The 26,192-nt window shown below is 38.0% G+C and overlaps 1 protein-coding gene across 1 annotated transcript; it reads right to left on the bottom strand.

Annotated features, from left to right (window-relative positions):
* Window positions 1-17: 17 nt before the first annotated feature.
* On the bottom strand, window positions 18-23,027 carry LOC121654612. The gene is made up of 30 exons (XM_042008828.1): window positions 22,339-23,027; window positions 21,401-21,588; window positions 21,014-21,286; window positions 20,688-20,781; window positions 20,382-20,507; window positions 18,950-19,136; window positions 18,675-18,850; window positions 18,355-18,467; window positions 18,134-18,250; window positions 16,622-16,828; window positions 16,402-16,534; window positions 15,287-15,433; window positions 14,765-14,857; window positions 14,592-14,682; window positions 12,167-12,209; window positions 9,968-10,171; window positions 9,613-9,879; window positions 9,434-9,527; window positions 9,186-9,320; window positions 5,979-6,165; window positions 5,728-5,897; window positions 5,507-5,619; window positions 5,306-5,422; window positions 4,310-4,513; window positions 4,102-4,234; window positions 3,666-3,815; window positions 3,158-3,250; window positions 2,805-3,064; window positions 2,422-2,715; window positions 18-2,231 (listed from the first exon to the last, which is right to left on the bottom strand). Exons 2-30 carry the CDS (start codon window positions 21,575-21,577, stop codon window positions 1,821-1,823), a joined length of 4,809 nt encoding a protein of 1,602 aa, XP_041864762.1. The 5' UTR covers window positions 21,578-21,588; window positions 22,339-23,027; the 3' UTR covers window positions 18-1,820.
* Between the last annotated feature and the right edge of the window lie 3,165 nt (window positions 23,028-26,192).

The raw sequence follows: 26,192 nt of genomic DNA, 5'->3' as shown, positions 1-26,192 counted from the left end.
ATAAAGAGAACAACAAATATCTTTAAACTGATTTATTCATGTACTTGTTATAGACATTTTCATGATGCCACTCAGTTAGGAATCACTGGAGATATAAGGTAAGATTTATTAAAACACAGCAACCTTTCTGGAAAGAAGAATACAATACAGTACATAAAGCTTCTGGAAGGTCACTTAAAGTGAGATGTAAACAGCCTCCTTTTTACTTAGGAAGTAACTGCTTCTGTGTCAACTGACCTGGATCACAGACACGATACACGTTGTACCTCTAATACTCTTTTCTTAGGTTAGTACTGGACAGCTTGCCTTACTATAGAAAGTAGCCTTCATGTTACTGACAACAAAATAGAAAAGGACCTGTCTGACCTCTGATGCTTGTCTGAACTTCATTTAACTTTATGACACACTGAAGAATCCTCCCCACTTGTAATGAAGTGGAGACTTTTCACCACTTCTACTTCACTTGCTTTTACTGTCAATTTATACAAATGTTCTACAAAAAACAAACAAAAACACCCCAAAACAAACAAACAATGCCATGCATGGCTACAAGCATGAAAGTCAGATTATGTAAAAGGAAAATTATTAGGAAATTAGGAAAATTAGGATTTCAAGGTTCTGAAAAGTATTGCTTATTGCAAACATAGCAGCTTCAAGTTACTTAGAAAAACATATTGATTTGATTGGCACTTGAGGGGGAATGGAAAGTTTAATGATGGAACCAATCCAATGACTTAAACACTCAGAATTTGAATTCATATGTCCAAACTCGGGCTACACGATGGTGTGGTGGTTAGCACTGCTGGCTCACAGAATGAAGGTTCAAGCCTCTGCTTTGGGTTAGGGGTTTGAGCTCTGTGTGGAGTTTGCGTGTTGCATGGAGAGAACATGCATAATCTCCAGGTACTCCAGCTTCCTCCCACAGTCCAAAGACATGTGTGTCAGGTTAATTGGTCTACGAAGTTCTCCCAACACTTTAGGGGTCATTTGTCTCTCTGTGTTGGCCCTGTGATGGACTAACTAGGTAATTTATTTAGTCTTTATTTTACCAGGCAAATGTTTAAGATCCAGTTATCTCTTTTACGAGCATGGCCTGGCCAACATGACAGCAAGAGTTTTAAACTGGGGAGGCAAGGGTCTGAAGCTTGACTGTTTTTTCAATTGTGTTACATTATGTTTATTCAGTTCAATTCAATTCAATTCAATTCAATTCAATTCAATTTAATTCAATTCAATTCAATTCCAATCCTTTATTGTCCCCAGAGATAAATTGATTTTGCAGCCTGAACAAAGAGACAGACATCACATCAAAAACAAAATCAGAACCACAACCACAAGTCAAAAAGAGATTCACATAGATATATAAACTTCATAAAAAATAATCACATTTACACACTTTTTGTAAAGTAATCTAATTTAATGTAATTTAATTTTTCTCTAATTGTTTAGAATAGATTCATTTGGTCATTCAATTGCATGATTCATGTAATTTCAAACCCTGCAACAGCTAGATTTTTCATCCATCTATCTCAGGGATGTTAAACTGGTCCTCGAGGGCCATTGGCCTGCAGGTTGTAGATGTTTCCCTGCTCCAACAAACCTGATTTAAATGAAATGGATACAACACCTTGTTGTCAGGTGGCATCCTAACTAACTCCCTTATAGAAACAACAGCTCCGCTTTCACCTCCTTACAATAAAAATGTTAATTTCATATGAACAATAGATTATATTACAAGGAGGATGATAATTTGCTTTAAATGAACATAGTTTAAAATTAGAGTATAATATAAAATGTAGACATTTCATTCTTTGCCACTTTCACATGGAGTCCTGCAATGCTGTAAGTTTAAGTAAACCTAATGCCACAATGCTCAGGTACAAGAAAGGTGACAGAGTGAGCCTTGTGGACACAGAAAGAGCTGCTGATGAACCTTCCCAGGCACTGTAGAGACAGGAGCCCATATTACCCACCCGATCCACAACCAGCAGCTCCACATCAGGCGCGCAGCAGGACGCAGTATAGGACACCACCGTTATATTCTCATTGTCAGGAGCCGGACTGGTGATCAGAGTACCATTACCCTCTTTGAGACTGACATTGTTGACACCTGTCCCTTTGTCTCCGTCAGTCACCCTGACAGAGAGCTCCCACATCAAAAGGGTGCAGTTTTCAGTGCAGCTGGACTTCAGGCTGAGCAGCTGACAGTCTGGAGGAGTGAAATCATTCACCTGCGAGGTGAACAAAATGGACAGAAATTCACAATGAGATAAAGTTACTATGAGAGCCGTAACTATTTTCCATTCCCCTTTCCTCCAAACCTGAATGGTTCTTCCTAAATAAATTTGAAAAAATGACAGAGAGAATAAAAAACAACTAAAGAATCATTTTAAATGTGTAATTTGTCTGTGGTAGTATTACCGGGTTAACAACGGAGAAGCGCAACACAATGTAGTTTGTGTCTGCTCCTCCTGGAGCCTCAGCTTCGATGGTCAGGATGATATCAGTACCAGATGGGGTGTTGAGGGGTGCTGAGAGGGTCACTGTACCGTTAGTGCTGTTTCCACTTTCCAAGAATAAGCTGGCTGGATATACTGAGTCAAAACCTCTGTTGTTGGTTGCTCGAATGGTTAAGTTCCCGCCTGTTCCACCAGTCATCACAGAAAAGGGCACCAAAAAAGGTGTGCCTGGGACCAGGATGCTGTTTGAATCAGCCTAAAAAGGGAACAAGTTCATTTCTGGTTGCTGTCATGTTTGATGTGCTGTTCTTGCTACACATTCATGTTTGGGATGGCTATACTCACAGTAATAGTCAGATTAGAACCTCTAAAGCTAGTGGGGGACTGTCTCTGTAAGATATTTGAAGAACTGGAAAGTCTTCCTTTGACTTGAACCACAAATTCCACCGATGGTATCATGTTAACCTGGACTAAGAAGTTTCTGCTCCCCTGTGGGACCACAACTCCTTGAATCTCATTTGACCCTGACAATTCAATCAGAGCAGCTTCTGTCACTGTGGAAGAGTTGCTCCCCGTTAGAGACACCAGCAAGCTGCCATTGACACCTTTAAATAAATAATAATAAAAAAAATTAATCATGTCTGACTTAAATATGTTTTAATAGATGACCAAATTCATATTTTAAAAGATGTCTTTACCAGCTCTGGGACGTGTGTCGAGAGCATCAAATCCAGCAAATGGGCCCTGAGATGACTCCACGAAGTCAAACAAGAAGTCAATAGAACTCTGACCTGCAAAATAAAGTAGAAAAAGTAAACTAGACTAACCTTAATATTTACAATGGCTTCCATTAAGTCTGAGGACTCGTTTTCAAATTCTTACATTAACATACAGAGTAGCTTTTTACAAGTTACACTGCTGCTCGCTGTCTTTGATTACAGTCTCAGAATTTATCAATAAAAGAAGGTGTTTCTTTTAGCTCAAGCAAAGTTCTTAAAGGCAAAATCACAGATTACATGACCTCTTTGTTCAGAAGAATCACAGCCGCAGCAGAGGACATTTCGAGCCAAAATTATGATAATATGGACACAGAGAAAGAAATGTGTAAAAGTACACAGCTGCCACGTGATCTGTATACTTTTATAATGCTTGTCTTACAGTCTGAAGTCTCAGGTAGAAAACAGAAGGATCAATGAAATATCTCACCTATAACTCTCAGAGTGTAAGCGGTAGTTGACACCACTCTGATTTCCCATTGTCCAACTTGTTTCTGAAGCTGCAGAGCCTTAAAATTTCCCACTGACTCAGACGCAGTGATCAGGGTTCCTGCTGAGTCTGTGCTTTCCTGAGATACACCTAGAAACAAAATCAATGACAAGCATAGTAGTAAAAAATAGTAGTAAGTAATAGTATGTATTAGCTTACATGCTGATTGTAATGACTTAAAATCCCTAAAAATATGACAAAAGCAACTCTTTATTTAGTTTCTTTGAATTTAAGTGGACTGTCACACTAATTAAAAGTGGAGATTACCAGCATTGCAATTTTTTTTATTTTGACTCAAAATATATGTAAAATCAGACTGATGAAGAGGAAATGGCTATAATGCCACAAATCATGTTGTGAGGCAGTGTTAGCCTACCTGCTGGGCTGACCAGTGTGAAAGTGACAGATTGGCCAGTGATGTAAACTGTAATGTTTGTCATTGTTTCATCAACTATAAAAGTGAACTTGTCAACCTGTCCTGGGCTCCTGGCTGCCTGAAGTAGAGTCACCTGAAAGATCACAATAAACTTTTACTAAACAGCTGAGATCTTCAGACTGAGAGAACTCAGTAGTAGCAACTTTACCAGCGAGGAGGTGGCAGACTGTGTTATGATTCTTGTGGCAGCAGGAAGTTCAGCCTTTGTGACTTCAATGGCCTGACCTCCTGACACCTGAGCCAGGTCTCTGTACAGCTGAGCATCCAATGGGGATATCCTTCTGAACCGTTTCAGATTGTTACTCCGTCTGCGACGATTAGTCACTATTGAGTCAGTGATAATAAAGTTTACCTGGAAAGAGAAAGAGAAAATAAAAGCATAAATCGGAAAGCCCAAAAAGCATGCAATCCAGAAACTCAAATACAAATACTGCTCCAAGTTTTAGCAACACCTGTCTGTGTGCAAGCCAACGTCTTTTGCCTCAAGGTGAACTGAATTAACTTCCTGAAGGAGTTTTCTTGTCCTGTCCGATGTTACAACCCACAGACCTCTTGTTAGGTCCATGTTTCCTGTCAGTTTGCCATGTGTATCCACTCATTACGCTGCAAGAGCTGCAGGCTGATTTGCATAATTTTTCTCATGATGAAGTTTTTAATTACTTGATCTAAAAGAAGTTGTCAATATTTAGCTTTTTATATCCATAATTCTTCTTTAACCAATTTAATGAACATCTTCCAAGAATGATGATTCAATCATTTCCTTTAGAAATAGGATAAAAATTCATCAAAGACCTGATACTGGACCTGAGATTTGCATCTGACCCTTTAGTTGATCCATTCACTGTTTTAGTAAAGCCTGATCACAAATTTAAACTGAAATATATACCTTTTTTCTACTATATTTCCATTTATGTTTGCACATGTTTCAATAAATCACAGCACATGTCTTGTTTTCCTGGAATATATAAAACAACCAGGGGCAGCTCAAGTCTTTTGATCTATATTGTATTGTTATTTTCTTCTTTTATTAATAAACCTTGGCCTAGTCTCTCATGAAGGAGGTCTTGATTTTATTTGACTTCTTTGTTAAATACTGGTAAAATCCATCCCCCCCAGCAGCCCTTCAGTAATGTGAATTGCTCACCACTGTTTGGGTCCGCTCTATGAGTGCAATCACTGTACTCTTCAAGTGTTTGTCTTTAGCCGGAGCATCCGTGATAAGGAAGATTTCAGAAGTGAAAGGTGCGCTAGTTAAAGCCAGCTATATGAGAAAACAGCAAGTATGGTTTTAGTTAGAAGGCTTTATAGCCTAACTAGCACTGGAAATAGCCAAACATTACATCACCTGTAGTCCTGAAAGACTCAGTTCTGCTTCATCATCTCCACCACTTGCTGTTAATGAGTCAATCATATTCATGAAAACAGTGGAGTCTGTGGTCCTTGTCATGGGCCCAAATCCTGAAGGCCATACGCAGCAGAGGATTTTTTTTTTTTCATTTTTCTCAGATCAACCATCAATAAAAAGCAGATTTTACATGACAAACTGTGTGAAGCTAAAGAGTCTACCTGGATCACTGAAAGGTACAAGAATGTAAACGGAGGGCTCTCTTCCCTTATTGCTGTTGATTATGGTAGAAGTGATGGTCTTCACCACTTCAATATCATCACTCATGCTCTTTGTGGTGTCAATGACAAAACAAAGAGCCCTGCCGGAACCTTTAGAGATCCCCACCATCCTGAGAAGTGGAAAGAGATGGAAAAAAGATTTCAAAGAGAAAAACACATCATGGTGGTAAACTGATATGCAGTCTCCATACTGTAGAAATTGTCTGTCTCCAGCGGCTCTTCGAATGTCCTCCAATAGCTGACTGGTTGCAGCTATTGCTAGGTTTGCTGCTTGAGTGTGGAGATGTCCATGGCTGGAGTCTGAAGAGTCTTTGTTGATCCCACCTTTAGGCTCAATCGTACTTGTTCGATCGAATATTCCTCCATGACTGCACTTCCCTTTTCAGTAAACAACGAAGAGTAATCAGTATTTGACTAAAACTGTTTAGTTTTAAGGAGTTTTCTACTGATTCTATATTATCTTTCATTGCTATGGATTGCTGTGTGAAACTCTCTTTAAATCTAGGAGAAAATTTTATTGTAATCTTTTTAGGACTGGTTTAAGAGCCCATTCTGAGCATTGTGTTAGCTTAGAGAGACAAATAGAAGAAGTAACCTGAGCTGGCTCAATATAATGAATTCACTGTAAAGCAGCAAATAAAGGTAAGTGTAACTAAAATCTTCATGTATGCCATAGCAGGAGGTGGAAAAAGTGTCATAGGCAGAAAACACAACAGGGACAAGGTAAACAAGAAGTCTGATAGTAAGAAAAGAAAATGTAACATTCAGATTTGGGAAAGTTTGGAATTAAACATGAACACAAAAATGCAAATTAACAGGGACAAATGATCGTATTTACCAAAGTACAGTCTAAAAAACTAAATACAATAAAACAAAAAATAAATTACCCTCTCTTTCAGCCTGAAGCTATTATATATAAAAATGATAAAAGGAAACAATTTGTTCCTCACAAGGTCTTCAAATTAGGTGAATACAGCTTAATATGAGCAACACGTGTCATGTAACAGCATGTAATTAGTTAGACAAAAACTAAGTCAAAAAGCAAAAGCAGTGTTTGAAAAACAGTATGTCATGAAGTCTATCCCAGCTGCTGCTAGTGAATCATCAGGTGTAATTAGTGTTTTAAATGAAACTTCTATAGCTTAGTGTTTATTTATCTGAGCCTGTATTTATTTACTTTTAGGCCCATGTCATGTCTATGGCCTCAATATTAAGTCAGAAAGATTTTGCAGTTGTAAATGAATGTTTGCAAATATTTTTCATCTGAGTTTGCATTTGTAAATCGAGCTTGTCGTCCTGTAAAAACAAGCCAAAATTCAAATTTGAGAAATGTGCAGAAAAGGGTTTGCATGGTTGTAAAAAATGATTGTATTTGTAAAAATAAAAATAAAGTTATTTTGCAAAAACCCTGTTCACAGATGCAAAGCAAAAAAGACTCTGAAGTTATATGTCCATATCTTTACACTTCTATCTGACTGGATGGTGACAAATCAAACCATCCAATCAGAGAGCAGACAGCTTTCCAACTTCCTGCACCCCTGCAGACTCTTTTTTTTTTTTTTAAAGGGGAGTAAAGTATCAACCATAGACTGTATATAAAAGATGGATGGAGCCTCCGTGATGTCACCCAGAGGTTTCTGAAGAACTGAATTGAAGTTGATTGGGTGGTTCCCATCGTTGTCCTCTTGGCAGCGTCACACATCATCATTCCAGGAAAATCCAAAAATGGGCAAAGAGGTGGAGCTGAGAGGGGGACTGTAAGGGGGGGGGGGGGGGGGGGGGGGGGGGGGGGGGGGGGGGGGGGGGTGAATACCTGACACCCATCAAACTCTGAGCTGCCTGTAGCTAAGAGCTAACCAAGCTAACTTGGAGCTAATGGTAGCTAACCAGCTAACGGAGGTAGGCGGGCTAAAGGTAAGGTGTGCTGTTAGCTAGCTAAAAACCGTAGTTGTGCTGCACTCTCCCCTCTTGCCGTGGATATTGGATATTGGTCAATCAAAAGGACACGCCCCTAATTATGTCGAATTTCAAGATTAAATAACATCCAAACTGATGAGTTAGAAAATCCCCCCTCCCCCCCCCCCCACCTCACAGCTGTCATGAAGGTAAATTGACCAATTAATCCTAAAATGGTTTTTTGGACCTATTGTCTGAGCGTCCTGGTCAGAGGCTGTGTCCGAATGTCCACCCTACTCCCTAACCCCTCGTTCAGTACATAGGGGTGCACTATATAGCACACTACGTAATGCACTCATTCTCTTGGCGATTTGGACACAAAGCTGCCTATATTTCCCTCGCCGCAGACCATGGGACCACCAGCTGTCACCATGGCAACCACAACGCCTCAAGATGTCATTCCAAATCCAAAGTTTCCAAATCCAAATATTTTTATTTTCATTCCTTATGTTGTATTTTATTCTTTCTTTGCTTGCTTATAGGCAATTTTGCGCTGCTCGATTTTTTTGCCTCCTTGCACCATGTTGTGCTTCTGCATTGTGGTCTATATTAACCCGTCTAGTGACCATCGATGCTCACTACTTTTCAAGATGCATTGTGGGTAATTTTGAGTGCCCTACTTTTTTCTCTCTGGACATTCGGACACTCCTACAAACTGACGTGACCCCTATATAGGGCATTATGTAGGGAATAGGGTGCACATTCTGACACAGCCCGAGTTAAATAAAAAAAATGGCGCCTCCTCTCCACAGCAGGAAAGTATCGCACAAAAGTTCGAAACAACACATCTCCTTTGTGTGCAGAAGGACGAGAAGCTGTCTGCTCTGTGATTGGATGGATGGACAGTTTGATTTGTCACCATCCAATCAGATAGAAGTGTAAAGATATGGCCAGAATTCGCAACCGGAATTTTCATGTCTCACACCCAGTTTTGTGCTTTGCATCTCTAAACAGGGTTTTCGCAAATATAAGTCTCTTTTACAACCATGCAAATTATTTTCTGCACATTTTCAATCTTGAATTTTTCAGGCAGATTGTTTTTACAGGGTGACAAGCTTTATTTACAGATGCAACCTCTGAAATTATTTGCAAACATTTTTACAACTACAAAATCTTTCTGACTTAATATTGAGCCCATGCATATCATCTATTATTATGTCCCAATACATAAAATCTTAATTAGAACTTTTCTTTTTACACAACTGTATTGAATTTGCTATTGAAGAATTGTTATCTTATCAAAAATAGTGAATGCAATACTCTACACTTGTACAGTACATACACTTAATAAATGTCTACTTCTGGACCATCATATTCAAATCTCACAGCAGAGACTAGATATCTCTGACAAACCTCAAGCAAAAGTCTTTATCATGATCATACAAAGTTTTAAGGATCATGTGAATATAAAAGCTGCTCTGTGTGAATTAATGTATAATTACCTTTTGGTTTGGTTGAAATGAAAGGAAAGATCCCAAAGTACCCAGAGGTCAGGATTTTCTCTGATATGATGTCCTCCAGAATATTATTCTTGCAGTCGTTTCCATCACAGCTGCGACATGTAGCTCTGCTTTTATCTGAGAGAAAGTAAGCCAACTCTTTATCTTTTAAAGATTTCCCCAATGTAGTCAAAACAGCATTTCTTATCAGTACAGTGTTTGCAAAACATTACATTGTACCATGTCCTTACCTGCGATGTTACCTATGCTGGTATCTGCTCGGATCAGGTTGGAATTTGGGAGTGTGTTCCCCAGCTCCACCCAGTTGCTGTGACTGTAGAAATCCTGCACATAGCAATGCAGGAAGAAGTCAGTTTATAATATGTCCATGAATTTGTCTATTTGAAGGTTTTAAAATTAGGTTACATACCTGTAAAGGATGTAGAATCTCTCCTAGTTTCTGCCTTGCTGTCTCATAATTTTCTTGTCCATTGCTCGCTTTGACAGCTATTATTCCCTCTGTAATGATTCTTTTTCCTTGAACAAACATCTCCTCGTCAAAGTGGAAGCTTGCGTTAAGAGCATAGCGGATGTCTACTTGTATGTTTTTCCACTGTATGGATCTAATGGCTTGCAGGAAAGTCTTGGATGACTGTGGTGCACTGCAGGCTGCCGCAACAGCATCTACAGTGAAAGGCTGTATAAGGAAAGTCAAACTTTGTTAACAGTACTGAAAAAAGTGTATTTATTTCTAATTAAATATGTTTAATAAAGTTCATTCATACAGGAAAATTGAAGTTTGTCCCTTCAGCTTGGGCCAGAGTCCAACATGTCTGCACAGTAGCATTCAAAATAGCTTGCTTTGTAATTTCCGGATGATTCAGAGTATTATCATTCAGCAAAACTGGTAATATCCCAAAACCATGAACTCCAGTTTGCAGGATCAAGAGACACAGAACAAACAATCCTGTAGACATTTTCATCGAAGTCTGAGGAGAATGAAACACTGGTATTTTAATTATTTTCCCTTATCACACAGATTATCTGTATCATTCTGTACTAAATCTCACTCAGATTTGACTTTGTAGAAATTAGTTGTTTTTCCTTTGCATTTTTATTTTTGCTTTAGCTAAGAAAGATACACGTTAAAAAGGACAAGAGAAACAAAGCAGAGGATGACTAGTAGTTAATAATCGGTTCACTTACTTGTCAGAAATCGATTATATGTGATAATACCAGCAGTGTTGCACATCACAGACTGTGAAAACACAAACATAATAATGCAGGGACATATTTATCTCTTACAGAGTGAGAATCAGCTCTACAAAATACTTTATGCTGCATATTTGTGATGGGCACAAATCTTAGCTCCTAATTTTCTGTAAACAATTTCAATAAGCAATTTTTAGTGTTCCGTTTAATTTCCTTTTTCTTTTCTTGTACGTCAGAGAAAGTTTTACAAATGTCACAAAGTATTTAACTTGGAAATGCAGAAATGGTTTTTGAGCCATTTGACTTCTTGTTTAACCAGAACTTTGCATATCAAATAATTCTCAAGAGATAAAAGGAAAAACTACTAACCTGACTGCGTTCCAGCTGACTTTGGGGTTATTATGCCATTACCGGCTTTATAACAAACCAGTACTGGGTGAACTTGCTGGGCTTGCTCTACCTGTTGTTTTATAATAATGCTAAACCCCCAACTTTCACTTTTGTTTTCACTTTTACATTTCTAGCTCATTTTCAAATATTTAGTTTTGGCACATATTTGTTTAGTTAAAATGTAGATTTGTTTTGTTCAGCATCAGTGTTTGAAAAACCTTTACTGTAATATTAAATTTGTATTTAACACCTACATAGATATAAAAAACCTACCAATTTATGTACAAATCTTTTTTTTAAAGAGTAAATAAATAATTTTGAATGAATGGTTGTTTGTCTCTCTGTGTTGGCCCTGCAATGGACTGGAGACCTGTCCAGGGTCTACCCTGCTTCTCGCCTGTTAATTGCTGGGAAAGGCTCCAGTTTCTCCGGAAACCTGAACTGGACAAAGCTGTACAGAAAATGGATGGCTGGCCCAGATGGATGGATGGATGGATGGATGGACAGAGAGAAAGTCTGTGTGGGCATAGCATCCCAACCTCTTTAAATATCAGACTAGCAAGAGTTCTAGATTAAACTGAGACACACTTCTCAGACCAATAAAACATGTAATTGCAGATGGAATTATTTAGCTAATTTAGTCCAAGGTTTTTGCTGCAGTGCAGAGCACTTCATGATCAAGATGAGGACACGGCTGCCAGACAATGACTGCTTCACGGTCACTTCCTTGTTTCTTGTTTTTCAACCTCTTTTGAAGACAAAGCTCAGCTGACAGGATATTTGTAATACCTATGTTTAAACCATGACTGATAGGCTTCTTTGTGTTTCCTCCAAATTTTTTGAATTTTTAAATGAAGATAAGACTTTACAATGAAACACTGGTAGGTAGGAAGGAAGGAAGGAAGGAAGGAAGGAAGGAAGGAAGGAAGAAAAGATCACCAGTTCCACGTACTTGCTTCAGGACCAGAGGAGATTGATCCTTTCAGGCAGTTGCACCCAAACAGTGGAATGCGCTGCCTCTCTCTCTGAGAGAATCAGATTCTGTTGATTCTTTTAAAATGCATTTAGTTCTTAAGAAATTCCTTCGAGTTTTCAGCAACCATCACTGTAAGCTGCAATCTGCAAATACCGCAAGGAAGGATACTTATCTGGATTTGTGGGAGAAATGAGAGTTGACTTTTTGGCCACATGGATTTCACACCTGCAAAGCTGCTTATCAAACTAAAGTTTGTTTTATACATCACACTGAGAAATGTCATTTCAAAGGATTTTTTAGATGAAGTTTACTTTACTCATTGTGAAGGTTAATTTAAAGATTCAGCCTTTAAAAAACAGCTAATCTTAACATTTCCTTTCCAGGACTACTGTGTGCTGCTACTCACTGAGGCCTGTCTGCATTCATTGATACTGGGGAGCGTTATCCAGCTGGTAGGTCACAGTGTTAGATAAAAAATCCAGGTTATGACCAAATAGAAACTTGACTCCTACATCAATACCTTTATCAAAGAGCTTCTTCAAAGAAATAATCAGATTAAAAAATGGCCAAATTTCTTCAAAGCATGCATCAGATTCAGATTTGTAGATGATCAGAGCTCCAGTGCAGAAGAGTTTATGGAGTCCTCTGCAGAGAATGACTGAAAACCATACTTTTAAGTTGATCCTCTTATATAATTCAGCTCCTATTATTTCAAAGAATGTCCTAATTCTCTTCAACAATGATATCTCAGGTTGGCTTTCTTGCAAACCTGGGCCAACTCTCTTAACTCCTCCTATTCCCCCTGGCTCTGGTGGTGCAGTGCTGGATGACAACTGATGCTTAAGGGAGTCTAACCACGCCTTCTCCATGTCCTCTCTGAATCTTTTTCTTTTATATCTTTTGTCTTGTAAGTATAAATGTTTATTTACCATTTCATTATTGTATTGTAGGCTATATATGTGCTTTTGCGCTTGTTCATGGTAATGTAAAGAGTTCAGTAGCACAATTAGTGCTGAGTAGAAATCCATAATTTTTGGACCATGATCCAAATCAAAAAGGTACCCAAAGTCAAAATACCTTCTCCTCTGCTGCTTTGATTGGATTCTTTTAAAGTTTAGATAAAAGTAGTTAATGCCAGTTCATTACTGACCAACTCATTTGGTGGAGAAGCTGCTACAACATCCATGACAGCCAACACCATGGCCAGGATCAGCAAAGACTAATTTTAGTACCTTGATTTCTGCCAGAAGACATAAGTGGAATTTTGAGATACTTTTTTTTTTTTTATCATTGTTTTCTAAAAGTATCTGACTCTCTCCCAAATGTAGGACAATGGAAAATAACCAGTTACATATAACCAGTTATAACCAGTTATAACCAGTTACAACAAGGTGTATGAGAGGACAAGACTTGGTCCTTAGTCAGGGGGTTAAGTGCACTTGTGAGAGGGGGGTGCCTGGGCGGGCCTGGGGAGGACTGGGAGTGGTGTGCCGTGGGTCTGGGCTCTGCCGCTGTCCTCCTCCCGATCCTCTCATTCCCTGTTAGGCATGTGGGGTTGGGTACCTTCTGGGTTCGGTGGATGCTCATTGGCTGCGGTCCCTGTACGGTCTGGTTGTGGGGGGCGGCCTCTCCTGGCCTGTCTTGGGGGTCTTGGGGCTTGCTGTCCTCTGGTCCGCCTGGGGTGTCATGGTGGGTGGGTTATGTGTGACGTTAGTGCTTCGGGGCTGCTGCTGAGGGCCCGGGTCTCTGGGCTGCCCTGGTCTGCCTCTGACCTCTGTAGAGGCGTGGTCGCATTTGCACAATCTCACTCACCACCCTTCATCACTAATCACTCCTTATTCCTCATGCTCTGCATGCTGACACAGTCACTGAGTTGTCCAGTGGGTTTATATACTAAGAGATTATTCTTCTTTTTATTTTTCCTGTAAATTAGTATCTGGTCGTTGTTATGCTACTTCATGATATGTCTTTTTGATTTGGTTATTATTTAAAAACTCTTAATGCCTAGCAGCTCTGTTTTTTTTTTTTTTTTTTTGTAAAAGTTGTAGGACATTTTCTGGTGTGTTCATGTACAAGTGTAACAGTTTCTTGTCTGGTGATGGTGTGGATTGAAGGGTTGTTTCCTTCTGTCTGTGATGTTTTTGTCTCCTTTCTTCTTTCCCTTTTGCATCTTTTTGCAATTTTCCATCTGTTTCTGTCCCCTCCGGTCAGGTCCAGCAAGATTACATAGATTCAGTGATTCAAAGTAAATAAATAAATAAATAAATAATTCAGATTATCAAGAGGAGCCTTATCTATAGGTCTCCCCTTGGCAGAGCAAATTTGTTCAGCACGATACAGCAACCAGATTATCATTTTGCTTGCTATGATGCTGGACAGGACAGGTTTAAAAAAAAAAAAAAAGAATTAAATGGTTATTTTATATTGCAAGATGGAGAAATAATATGTGCTAGGAAAGGGGTTGTGACAGACCACTTGTTGCTGCATTATGGCCACATTATAGTGGAAATCCCTCCTACAAATTTTTAGTTTTAGTAAAGCTGTATCATTCTTCTCCTCTCTCTCTTTTTTAAAAAATATTTCTTTCATTGTAAGTTTAAGTTAAATTATTTGTAAAAGTAACTAACCAGAATAACAAATGTAAAATTTTATAACAGATCATTACATCAGAATATATTTCCCAATTTATTATTTAGTATAAATCTCAAAATACAAATAATAATTTTTTAATCCTAACTAATATTTTACCCTATTAAGGTTTTAAATAAAGTTTCCCAATTTATTATTAAATATAAATCTCAAAATATAAATAATAATTTTTTAATCATAACTAATATTGTCCTGATGATTGAACCAGAGTGACCTCTGTCACTGTGGCAGTGTCACTCCCAGTTAGAGTCACCATTAAGCTACCATTACCACCTTCAGAGAAAAGAAAATTCATTCAAGTATGCTTACATTGGTCAGACCAGTTTAACAAATCACAAAATTCTGCTTCCTTTACCAGCTATGGGACGATTGTCTACAAGATCAAACCCTCCTAATTGACCATGTGACTCCTTCAAAAAGTCAAACAGGAAGTCGACTGGACTCTCACCTGCAAAGAAACACAATGAACCAAGGAGGCCAGATGCACAATAGCCTTCTTTTTTCAGCTTCTATTAAATACATTTATCTACAAAATTACTGAAAGACAATCTGGCTCCAGATGTTCAAACTGACTAATTGTCTGGCATGAATCAGCAACACTTTCATTATCCAACATCAAGTTCTGGTCAAGAATCAAGCAGCAACAAAACCAAGCAAGCAAACAAAAAAGTGATTAAATTTAAATTCATTTTAAAGACCTAATTTAATGTATTTTTCAGATATTAAAGACACACAGGTTAACATTATCTCAAGATCATAGAGAAAAAGGAAGTCTTGAAGTACTTTTTGTCTGTGATTTGGTTGAATCAGGAATAAGGCATCTAATAACAAGTAACTTATGGTTGATGATTAAACCTTTTGATTATGGGGGCCTTACCTACAACCCGCAGGGTGTAGTAATCTGCTGATGCCATGTTTATTTTCCACATTCCCACCTGTGTTTTCAGATGCAGAGCCTGGAAGTTTCCCATGGTCTGGGATGTAACAATTGATGAATCGTTTGTGTCTGTGCTATGTTGAACACCTAAAACAAAGCCAGAAAAAGAGCCAGAAATGAGCCATAAACGTTAAATCATTTTAAATTATCAAACTACACTAAGATTTAACAACAGAACATTTTTATCAGTTGTTGCAGCAGCACAGTCAAACTTATTACTGTTTCCAGATAAAGTAACGGTATGTAACTAAAGGTGATTTTTCTTTTCCAGAATGTGGCATGACGTAACACCACATTAATCCCAAAACATTTCTATTTAAATTACAGGTTGTAAAACAACAAAACAGGGAAAACTGCAAAGGGAGGAGAATTTTTTTATTTTAAAGCACTGTACCACAAACATTTAAGATTGCAGTCAAAATTATAGTTAGATCCAGGTTTCTGGCTTGTTAAAGACCTATAATCACAATCTAAAACCAACCTCCTCTTTCTTTAAAAGCTGAGAGAATTGTCAGTCAATGATATGACAAAATGCAGAGAATATGTTTGTTTAGAAGTTTCATATAAAGTTTAAAGCTCTTCATATCACAGGGGAAGCATCAGTGAATGTTACTCATGTTACTAATCTTTTCATGGCATTGAACTTGTGTTGTTACTTGCTGCATTAAATCTGATTTTGATCATAATATTCTATTGTACAGACTGGAAAAAGTTATTGAGATTACAGAAACCAAAATTTGTTGGTCTAAGTCCTATTTATCTAGAGGATCCTAGTTTGTATGATGAGTCTTTTATGCAGACTTAATGAGGTAGTTCCCAGATGTGAGATGTTTTGCTAAAACATCTCAGTTTTACTTGGACTATATTGTTTATGTAGACTGTGTGAATTTTAATTGTTACGCAGATGATACCTAGTTATCTTTGTCCATAGTGGTGAATTGAACAAATTAAATTACATGCATATTTTAGAGACATAATCATAACTCAGAAAAATGTCAGTTTACATCTAACTGGTAAATAACTACATAATACAACACGTTTATAAAAGACATTACCTGAGGGACTGATGAGCGTAAAATTGACTGAACTTCCAGTAATGTATATTGTCAGGTTACTCACTGACTCATCAACAATGAAAGTGAAATTTTCAGCCGTCCCCAGGTTCCTGGACACTTGCAGAAGTGATACCTAAGAAATTAAACATATTGTTAACAGCTGAAAAGCTTCAAAACATATAAATAATTTATAATAACTAGTGATGGCAGTCGTTAATACCAGGGACGAGCTGGATGACTTTGATATGATGCTGGTTGCCTCAAGAAGCTGAACTTTTGTGATTTCAATAACCTGACCTCCTGAGGCCTGAGCCAGGTCTTCGTACAGCTGGATGTCTGCTTTCGCCAGCTGACTGCCTCCTAGTTGAAGGTTGTCATTCTTTGCACGATGATTTAACCTTTCTGGGTTAGTAATCAAAAAGTTCACCTGAAAAAAAAGAAAACCAAAAGTTTCCTTTCAAAAATTTTAAGTTAGCTTTTCAGAAATGCCTTTAATAGATACAGTACATAGATTTGAGCCATGAGGAAATATTTATCCAGGTTCTCTGACTTTTATTGGTGATGGGGGTGATTTAAAGCTTTCAACGTCTCACACACACACACATGTATACATGAAACCCAGCTCTGGTGTCCAGAGGCTATACACTAAGTGTAAAGAGGGAGGCTGAGGACTAGTGAGCATCAAGGTCAGTTGATGAAAAGATCAGGAAAATGGCCTCCGGGATGAAGCATTTAATGTCTCAAGTAATGGAACTGGAGGAAAAGGGACTGGAAGAGCCATCATGGGAGGTAAACCTCCTGCATGGAATGTACCACTGATAGACAGCTAAAGTGGCGGACATGAACATATCTAATGGCTAAAGGGCTGGACTTAAGGACAGCACAGAAGCGCAGCACAGGAGAAAGCTTTGAGTACCAGAAATATCGAAGGCCAGATCTACTATATACTGTAGGGCTTTTAGATACAGGCAGACAAAATGATGGTGGCCAACCAACCGGACATTATGATCATAGATAAGAAGCAAAGGAAAGCGGTAGTGATCACTGTGATCTCTGGGGGCCGTGTCCCCCACACTGTAGAAGTGGCTCCAACAGATACCTGGAGAAACATCAAACATCTTAGTCAAGAAGAGTGCAGTCCTAGGAACAGCTAGACACTGTGCCGAACCCTTAAGCTCCCAGCAGTTTGGTGGAGGACCCAAGCTTGAGATGAAGAGCCACAACCCCACCCAGGGGATTTGGGGAATGGGTGAGTGAAGGTTTTTGTTTGTTTGTTCTTCCAAATCACATATTTGTCTGTGACATTTGGAATTTGAGTTTGTGTGAAACAAACAAAAAAACACCCCCCCCCCCCCCTTCCCACAAAAACAAAAACAAAAAACAAAAAAGTAAATAAATAAATAATAAATAAAATGATTATATAATATGGAACATAGACCAAATTTATTTAGGTTAGTTTGTAGCATCTAAATATCATATCAATAACTTACTACATCTTAACTGTAATACTGTTATTCTTTAGCTCGATGCAGGTCAATGTCAAAGTACAGACTAAATGAGCGTACTGATTTTGGTCATTTATGTTGTTTTTAGGTAATTGGCACACATTACCTACACTACGTTTCCACAATCCTCTCTACATTTCATTTACTGACCATATCTGCACCCTAACCATCTCATCCCGACCCATACCCGTTGGTGGCAACGAGGCTTTAAACAAAGTACCTCTTACCACTGTGTTAGTCTGCTCTATAAGTGCCATCACTGTGTCTTTCAGGTGTGGGTCTTTGGCAGATGCATCAGTGAAGACGAATATCTCAGAATCAGAGGGAGATCCAGTTAAAGCCAACTATACAAAGAAAAAATGTCAAGAATACTTCAGTTTCAGCTTCCTCGCATTAGATAATTTTCAAAATGAAGAAAATTAAAGTAGTTTCTAAACCTTTATATCACCTGAAGTCCTGAAAGACTCATTTCTGGGAAATCGCCTCCACCATCTGCTGATAGTAAATTTATATAATTCTCGAAGAATTCTGGGTCTGTGGTCCTCATCAATGGGCCAAAATCTGGGATACAGATGAAGACAGACAAAATTATTTCTCTGTTTTTATTCCTATTTTATTCCTTTTCATAGTCAATATATGAACAATTGTGCAAACATAAAATAAAATAAAATGAAGTTATTTGTTTCCAATGATGGAGGCAAGGAGTAAATTAATGGAAACTGAGACAGTGTGGGGAAAAAATCCAACTAGACATAATTACATAAATACCTGGATCTCCAAAAGGGACAATAATGTAAGATGAGGGCTCATCATTTGTTCCCACTTTAGTGTTGATAATAGAGGATGTGATGGCCTTCACAGTTACAATGTCATCCCTCATGCTTTCTGTTGTGTCCAGCACAAAACAAATGGGTTTACTGGATCCTTTGTTGATTCCCAACATCCTGAGGGATGAAAAGAGAAAAACATAGTTATAAACAAGTTAATTATCCTTAAATTTTATATAGAGAATTTAATTGAAAGAAACCCAATGGTTTTCATACTGCAGGAATAGTTTGTCTCCAGCAGCCTCTCGGACATCCTGCAGTAGCTCAGTGGTTGCAGCTATAGCAAGATTTGCTGCTTGACGATGGAGATGCCCGTGACTGGAGGTGAATGTGTCTTTGTTGATACCACCCTTAGGCTCAATCAAACTTGTTGAATCAGGGATACCTCCATGGCTGCATTTTCCTGGTCATCATGACAATGAAAACTATTACAAAATATTGTTTAATTATCTAAAAACTAACTTGGTTCCATCTGAATTGATCTTTTGTTTTACTGAGTAAACCAGTAACCAGTAATCCTTTTTGGATTATGTCCAGATGATACAATCTTTGTAGTTACCTCCTATATTAACAAATGTCTTCAAATCCCATATATATATATATATATATATATATGTTTGTTGTAGGCTTGTCCTTTAGCACAGTGGTTCCCAACTTTTTATTCTCAGGGACCCCCTATACTAAATGCCATGGACCCTCTGCTCCACCCAAATAATGTATCCTGGTTGAGTCTTGTCCTTTGATGAAGCCAAAGTTAAATGAACAATATACAGCCTTACTTTTTCCCCTTAAAATAGGGCAATTTATGGACATTAATTACAATGGCTCTAATGTTAAAAGTCCTAGGGACCCCCTGTGCTCTATGGGGGACCCCCTCGGGAGGTCATATAAAAAAGTCACATAACCATCTTAACAAGCCTTAAAAACTTTAATTTAACTTGAAGCATTTTTTTTCCCTTAAAAATACTTTCTTTGTGACAGCAGGATACAGATACATTTGTCAGCAATGATAAAATGAATCTGCCTTATACGATGTAGATCAATCTCTTGTCACCAAAACACCTTTAAAATTATGCATCTATTACTCCATGGCTGTAATAATTTTTGATCTATAAAGTTATGAAAAAAAGCCGCTTTGTTATGCCAAATTTGCAGTTTCCCTTTGGGATGAATACATTTTTAATTTAGTGTAATTTGCATCATTGTTCATTCACACTAACTAAAGAGAGGATATGTGATGCTGTGTTAATATGTTTTCAAATAGCAAAGCACCATTGCAGATGCAGAGGAATAGCTTTAGCATTCAACACTCAGAATGCTGCAAAGGTCTGCTCAGGACCATGCAACTTAATAACTACATACAACAAATTTCTTAGCTGTGAGAGGTGTTGTTATGGACTGAGATCAGGGAAACTCAGAGGCAAAAGTTTTTGTCACATTACTGAATACAATCCTAAGCAATGCCTGCAGAGTAGCACTGCATTATAACACGGAGAAGTTTTGATAGCAGGGATTACTATCAGGACTGCTGGTCTCCAACAGTTTTTAAGTGTCAAAATGGCCTTCAATGACCAACCTTTGCCAAAAATAAAATTCTTGTCAATGACTTTGCACTGAAGAATAAGACAATTGATATGGAGATGTTTACCTGTGGGTTTGTAGAAAAAAAATCCAAAATATCCTGAAGTCAGTATCTTTTCTTGTAGAATATCCTCCAAAATGTTGTCCCTGCAGTCATTTCCATCACAATTGCGGCACGTTGGTCTGCTTTTAGCTGCAGATTGAACATTAAACTCTACAGTCACTCAGTGTTAGTGCCAGCACATACACTGCAGTTTAGCATATGATCAGCAAAAGCAATGGATATACACAGAGAACAAAAAATATCTTCAGACAGGTTACTGAGATACTTTTGCCAAACACAACCCTCAAATAAACAGTATTCTTCTTTTACCAGCTATGTTTCCAATGCTCGTGTCGGCTCTGATCAGATTGGAGTTTGGAAGATTGTTTCCAATTTCCACCCAGTTACTGTGACTGTAAAAATCCTTGTGGTTTAAAGAAAAAAAGTAAAAGAAAAACATTAAAATTTTCTTTTATACATACTCTCAGCTGACTAAAAATCTACTTTTACTCCTTTAATAAGTACATTTTGTCACTGACACTTTTTAAAATAACATGTACATTAAATACTTTTGTATTTCATTGATTCTGAAAGACAAATCTGTCATCATCAGAAAAGAAACTGCAGATTTAAATGGAATAAGCTGTAATAGATACCTGTAAGGGGTGGAGTATTACGCCCAGGTTAGACTTTGCTGAAACAAAGCTGTGTTTCTTGATAGCAGCCTTTACAACAGATAATCCTTCTGTGATGAGCTTCCTTCCATCTGTAAATGTTTCTCCATCAAAGTGATAACTTGGGTCAAGGATATTTTGTATGTCGGTTTTCCAGTTCATAGTTTTGATCAGAAAGATAGACCTGTGGAAGCTCTTGGATGATTGTGATGCTTCACATGCAGCAGCAACTGAATCAGCAGTAAAAGGCTGAGGCTACAAACACAGACACACAGACTTATATCACAACTGAAATGCATATTACATCATTTTAATGCTGTTGTACAGAAGGCTGTGTAGGTGTGTGTGTGTAGCAAACTGAATTCTTACAGGAAATATAAATGTTTTGCCTTCAGCCAATGCCAGAGCATGGCACGTCTGTACTGTGACATTTAAGATTGCTCTCTCAGTGATCTGTTGATGATTAAAAGACTCTCCAGCTAATATACTGAAACCAACAGCTCCAGTTTGCAGAAGCAGGAGACACAATGCAGCCAGCCCACACATCACTGCACAACCTGCAACAGAGAGTGAGGGAAAACAAGGGTGAAACTGTTAAGAGCCAAAGGTTAATGGCTTTGTGTGTATGAGTGTGTGTGAGAGAGGATCAGGTGTGTGCTTTCAAATAGTTGTTTAATACTTAGGTGTATGAAGGCTGGTGTTTTCAAATGGCAAAATTAGCTCTTTTTATTATGTAAAGCACTTAGTGCTGCTTTTTGCATGAAAAGTGCTTAATAAATAAAATTTATTTTAAAAAATTCTTAACAATTGCACAAGAATTGTGTTGCTGTGCAAAATATTAAAGACAGAAAGTAAGTGATTTTGCACCCCTTCTTCTTTCAACAACATTCCACATACTGTGCTTGTGAACTTAGGTCACAAACGCTTACATATGCTAGATTTTGGAAAATGAAATGTAATCCTATTCTTGCCTTGGATGTCAGGTCTGCCCTGCAGGCAGACAATTGTCATGCTGGAATAAGTAGAGCCTTCGATGAAGAAGTTGTCAACAGCGTGGTAGCACATGTTGCCCCCAAACAATAAACATAATTTACCATTAGTGGTGTATTCATAGTATGTAAATTACTCACTGTATGTGCACCAATACACTCCTACAGCATCAGAGGTGTGTACTAACAAGCCAAATGGTTTAAGTCCAAAGGACAAAATGTCTGGGGTTTTCTAAACTTTGTTACGTCTAAATTCTCAAAATGTTTGTCACATTACAGGATAGTCCTCCATCTTCACCACAATTTGTTTGAAATTACCTCAAATAGGGAAGGTATAGTTGTTTCTGGACTTTTTGCACTTGTTTGATCTATGACTTCTTCCTGTCATGGGTGGTTGGCAGAGCTGGGAACTGTTTTGCATTGAGTCTTTCAGATTAATTGCTTTCAGCTGCAGGTGGAGTATGGGCCTGTTTGGATGCTCTGTCACACACCTAACATGCATCTGGTAATTAGGAGGCTGGGTATATCAAGCTGCAGGCTGCAGCAGTTCCTTGCTAGATCATCTTTTCTCCTACTCAGCCTGAGACTACTCAGTTTACGCCTGCTTTGGCCTACCCTTCATCTGCCCTGCCTGCCACTATTTCCTGGATGGAGACCATTCGCTTTTTACCTGCCAGTTGGCCGTTCATCCTTCTGTCCTGGATCTGGTAAGACTAAGTAGGACTGGTTCATTATTATTCAAAGTTCTGACTCTCGTGGCTTTTTTGCATTGGCTTAATTTAACTCTGACTCTCCTTCCTGGCAGAACCAAACCATGCAGTGACTACCTCCACCCTGCCAGCTGGGTTTAAATAAATTTTCATTTTCTTTTGCATTAACAATGGTTTTGTCTGCTCCTTGGAGCTGATGGTTTCCGCATTATGACACTCCCCCCGCCATCTGCCTTTTCTTAACACTTGGCCTCTCATATTTTGCAACACTTTTTTATTTTTGCTCCATTTTTTCCAACAATGATTTGTTTTCAATGATGTAGAATTTTTTTTTTTTTTTTAATATAAATATTCAATGAAATTGACAGGTTATTATGAGGGTTATTAACACAATTCAAATGTATAGTCACATAAGACTTCTATCTAAGCTGCAATGTTTTTTTTTTTTTAAAAAAAGATACTTAATTTGTTCAAAAACCATTATTGAAATTACTTTTTACTTCTTGGATTCAAGCATTTTTCCTTTTTAAATAAAGAGTTGAGAATAAACTGAATTGGGTCAAACAATATGACATTGCCTCTGCAAAATCATATTGCATATAAAAAAAAAAAATTGAAGATGCAAATTTAGGATTTCAATTTTGAAGGACCACTCTTAGCATGCTTTGAGTTCCTAAATCATGACTTTACAGTTCACCAGGAATAATTTCCAAGCTAAACTTGGCACAAAAAGTAAGAAAATTAGTATTATTTCCCCCTTTTACTATTTGGTGTTGCATTGGTGGAAAGCATGACTAGTCACCTTTTATAATGAGGTATTATTTGTTAGGATCATGTATCTCTGCATGATGAGTAACAAGGAAAAAACACATACTAGCCACTTTTACAGGTAACTCATTTTCCACTGTTAAAGACCTCAGTGTTTGGAAGATCGATACGCAGCCATAACAGCTTGGCATTTCAACTTCTGCTGTACCAGTACAATCACAAAAAAGACATTCAATTTTTCAAGCCCAAACTGATCCCACAAGTGTTCATTTGGATCGAGGTAATTCATCCCCACCTCTCCACTCCCAAATTCTAGAGGTGCGATCTTAACCCTGTAGGGAAAAAGGGTTATCATCGTGGAAGATGGAGTTAGGTCCCAGATTTTGGAGATTTCCACTGCTGGCTCCAGAATCTCATATCTGTCAATCAGGTGGCAGTCATACATCTGTGACTAGCAAATACTTGAAGCACTTCAATCTCAAAACAAGTTTCTGACTTGTTTTGATGCCACAGTGATATTCATTATGAATATTTCTGGAGCCATCGAGCCCAGCAGAGTCCAGAAGTTGAGAAACCGTATTTCGCAATCTCATCTTCTGGGATGCTGGGCTACTTTATAGCTGAGTTTCATTTTACAGATTGCGTCACACACCAGCAACTGGATATCAATAGACTGGCCTTTTCTAACGTTGACCATAGCTGATTCATTAGAGAAATAGAAGATGATGTTATCAGAGAAAGAGAAGTAAAGAGATGAGGGAGAGAGAAAGAGATGAGACAAGAGTCTACATCAGCCTGACTTCTATTAACTGGAGAGGGCTCAGAGTACAGGTAGGATGCAAGATGGATGACAAATTACCTAATGTTGGGTACATCTCACTGAGAAAATCTGCCAGTGTTGAGTAGTGCTTCTTTAATACCAACAGAAGAATATTGCAGGGGTTTTTAATAATATTAATAATGGATTAGATTTATATAGCGCTTTTCAAGGCACCCAAAGCGCTTTTACATTCATTCACTCCTCACTCATACCTGGTGATGGTAAACTACATGTGTAACCACATCTGCCCTGGGGCAGATTGATGGAAACGTGGCAGCCAATCTGTGCCTACAGCCTCTCTGACCACCGCCGAACATTCATATCCACATTCATGCACCAGTGATGCCAACACTGGAGGCAAGGAAGGTGATGTGTCTTGCCCAATGACTGATGACCTGGGAAGTGGGAATCGAACCGCCAACCTTCCTATTACTGGACGACCCGCTCTTCCACCTGAGCCACTGACTTCAAAATTTTGGCACACTTTTGGGGGCTCTATGCACAGGTTTAGTTGTGTTCATCATTGCAAAGAAGCATGCTCCTTACAAATAATATCTTGTTGTAAAGGTGACTAGTCAGGCTTTCTAACAATGTATAAGACAACACTAATTGGTTTTTATTTAAGGGGAAAAAAATAGACCAAACACAAATTTTCTAAGTTTAGTTGATGCTAACTTTTTGCACCTTAAATGCCTCTGGGTTAGCGCAGACAAACTTATACTGCCACTAGATGCTGTCTGCAATCTGCTCTGACAAGCAGTAACAGACACATGTTGTGTTTGCGCATGAGGGACTGGACTTGTTGGACCTGTTATTTGAGTGATAATTCATATAACTCATATTCATGTGTACTAACTAGTGCTGGGCAACGATTAAAATTTTTAGCACATATCAATTGAATTAATTGCAATTAATCGCTTGACATGTTGCGATTAATTGCAATTAATCGCATTGTTACGTGCAAAATGTCCCTTTGCTTTAAAAGAAGGCCTACAGCAATATAAAGAAAATGCAGCATATTTTGGTTTTCAAACACTACATCAGGGGTCTCCAACCTGCGACTCTGGAGCTGCAAGTGGCTCTCTGGACCCTCCACAATGACTTTAAATACGTGGCTAAAATATTTCTTTACATCTATCTTTCTTGTCATTAGGTTGGAAAGCAGGGACTTTTTTAAACGTAAAAAACTTAAAGGTTTTATGTTTTCCTTTATCTTAAAACCTAAAAGTGGAAATGTGGTTCTTAAAAAAAAACAAAGAACCTCTGGTGGTTCTTCATTAAAAAAAAAAAAAAAAAAAAAAAAAAAAAATATATATATATATATATATATATACAGTATATATTATGTTGCCTTTTTGAAAAGGTCTCGTAACATTTGCAGCTCTAAAGTAGTTTTATTTAGCTGGCAGAGGGAAAATGGCTCTTTGGAAAGGCTGCAGACCCCTGCACTAAACACATAAACAGATTTAGCAGCAGTTTTCTCTTTAAACACCAACAGTTAAAATATTTCTTCATTTATATTTATAAAATCACATATTTAGGAGAAAGAAGGATGAAATGTTCAGGATTTACTAACAGAAAGGTAAAAAGTCAGTAGGATGAATTTAAAGCTGTGAAGCTGCTTATTTCTAAACACAGAAGGAACAATATGTGATGAATATCAGCATCAGGTGAACAGACAGAAAGCAGGATTAGAATCTCACAGCTTCTAGATGGTGAGGAGAGAGAAATATTCACAATATGCACAATAACTTCCATCCATGCACCTTCGCTGCTTCATTATCCAGATTTCTGGCCTATAATTTCTCTTACCTTTGTTGGAGACGACCTTAAAAATGCACAAGTAATAAAGAACAGGTACTTCTTCCCACATT

The sequence above is a fragment of the Melanotaenia boesemani genome, chromosome 15 (assembly GCF_017639745.1).
Source record: "Melanotaenia boesemani isolate fMelBoe1 chromosome 15, fMelBoe1.pri, whole genome shotgun sequence".
In the NCBI taxonomy this organism is placed as follows: domain Eukaryota; kingdom Metazoa; phylum Chordata; class Actinopteri; order Atheriniformes; family Melanotaeniidae; genus Melanotaenia; species Melanotaenia boesemani.
This window is presented reverse-complemented; position numbering and strand designations above follow the sequence as displayed.

Bases quoted from the DNA above. Each gene is read 5' to 3' on its own strand.
- LOC121654612 (XM_042008828.1), bottom strand. From the start codon at position 21,577: ATGTGTGGGCTGGCTGCATTGTGTCTCCTGCTTCTGCAAACTGGAGCT. The intron at 20,508-20,687 runs GTAAAAGAAGAA...TTCAATCTGCAG, and splicing joins GAGCATTGGAAACATAGCTG to CTAAAAGCAGACCAACGTGC. The intron at 15,434-16,401 runs GTAATGTCTTTT...GCTTTGTTTTAG, and splicing joins TACGCTCATCAGTCCCTCAG to GTGTTCAACATAGCACAGAC.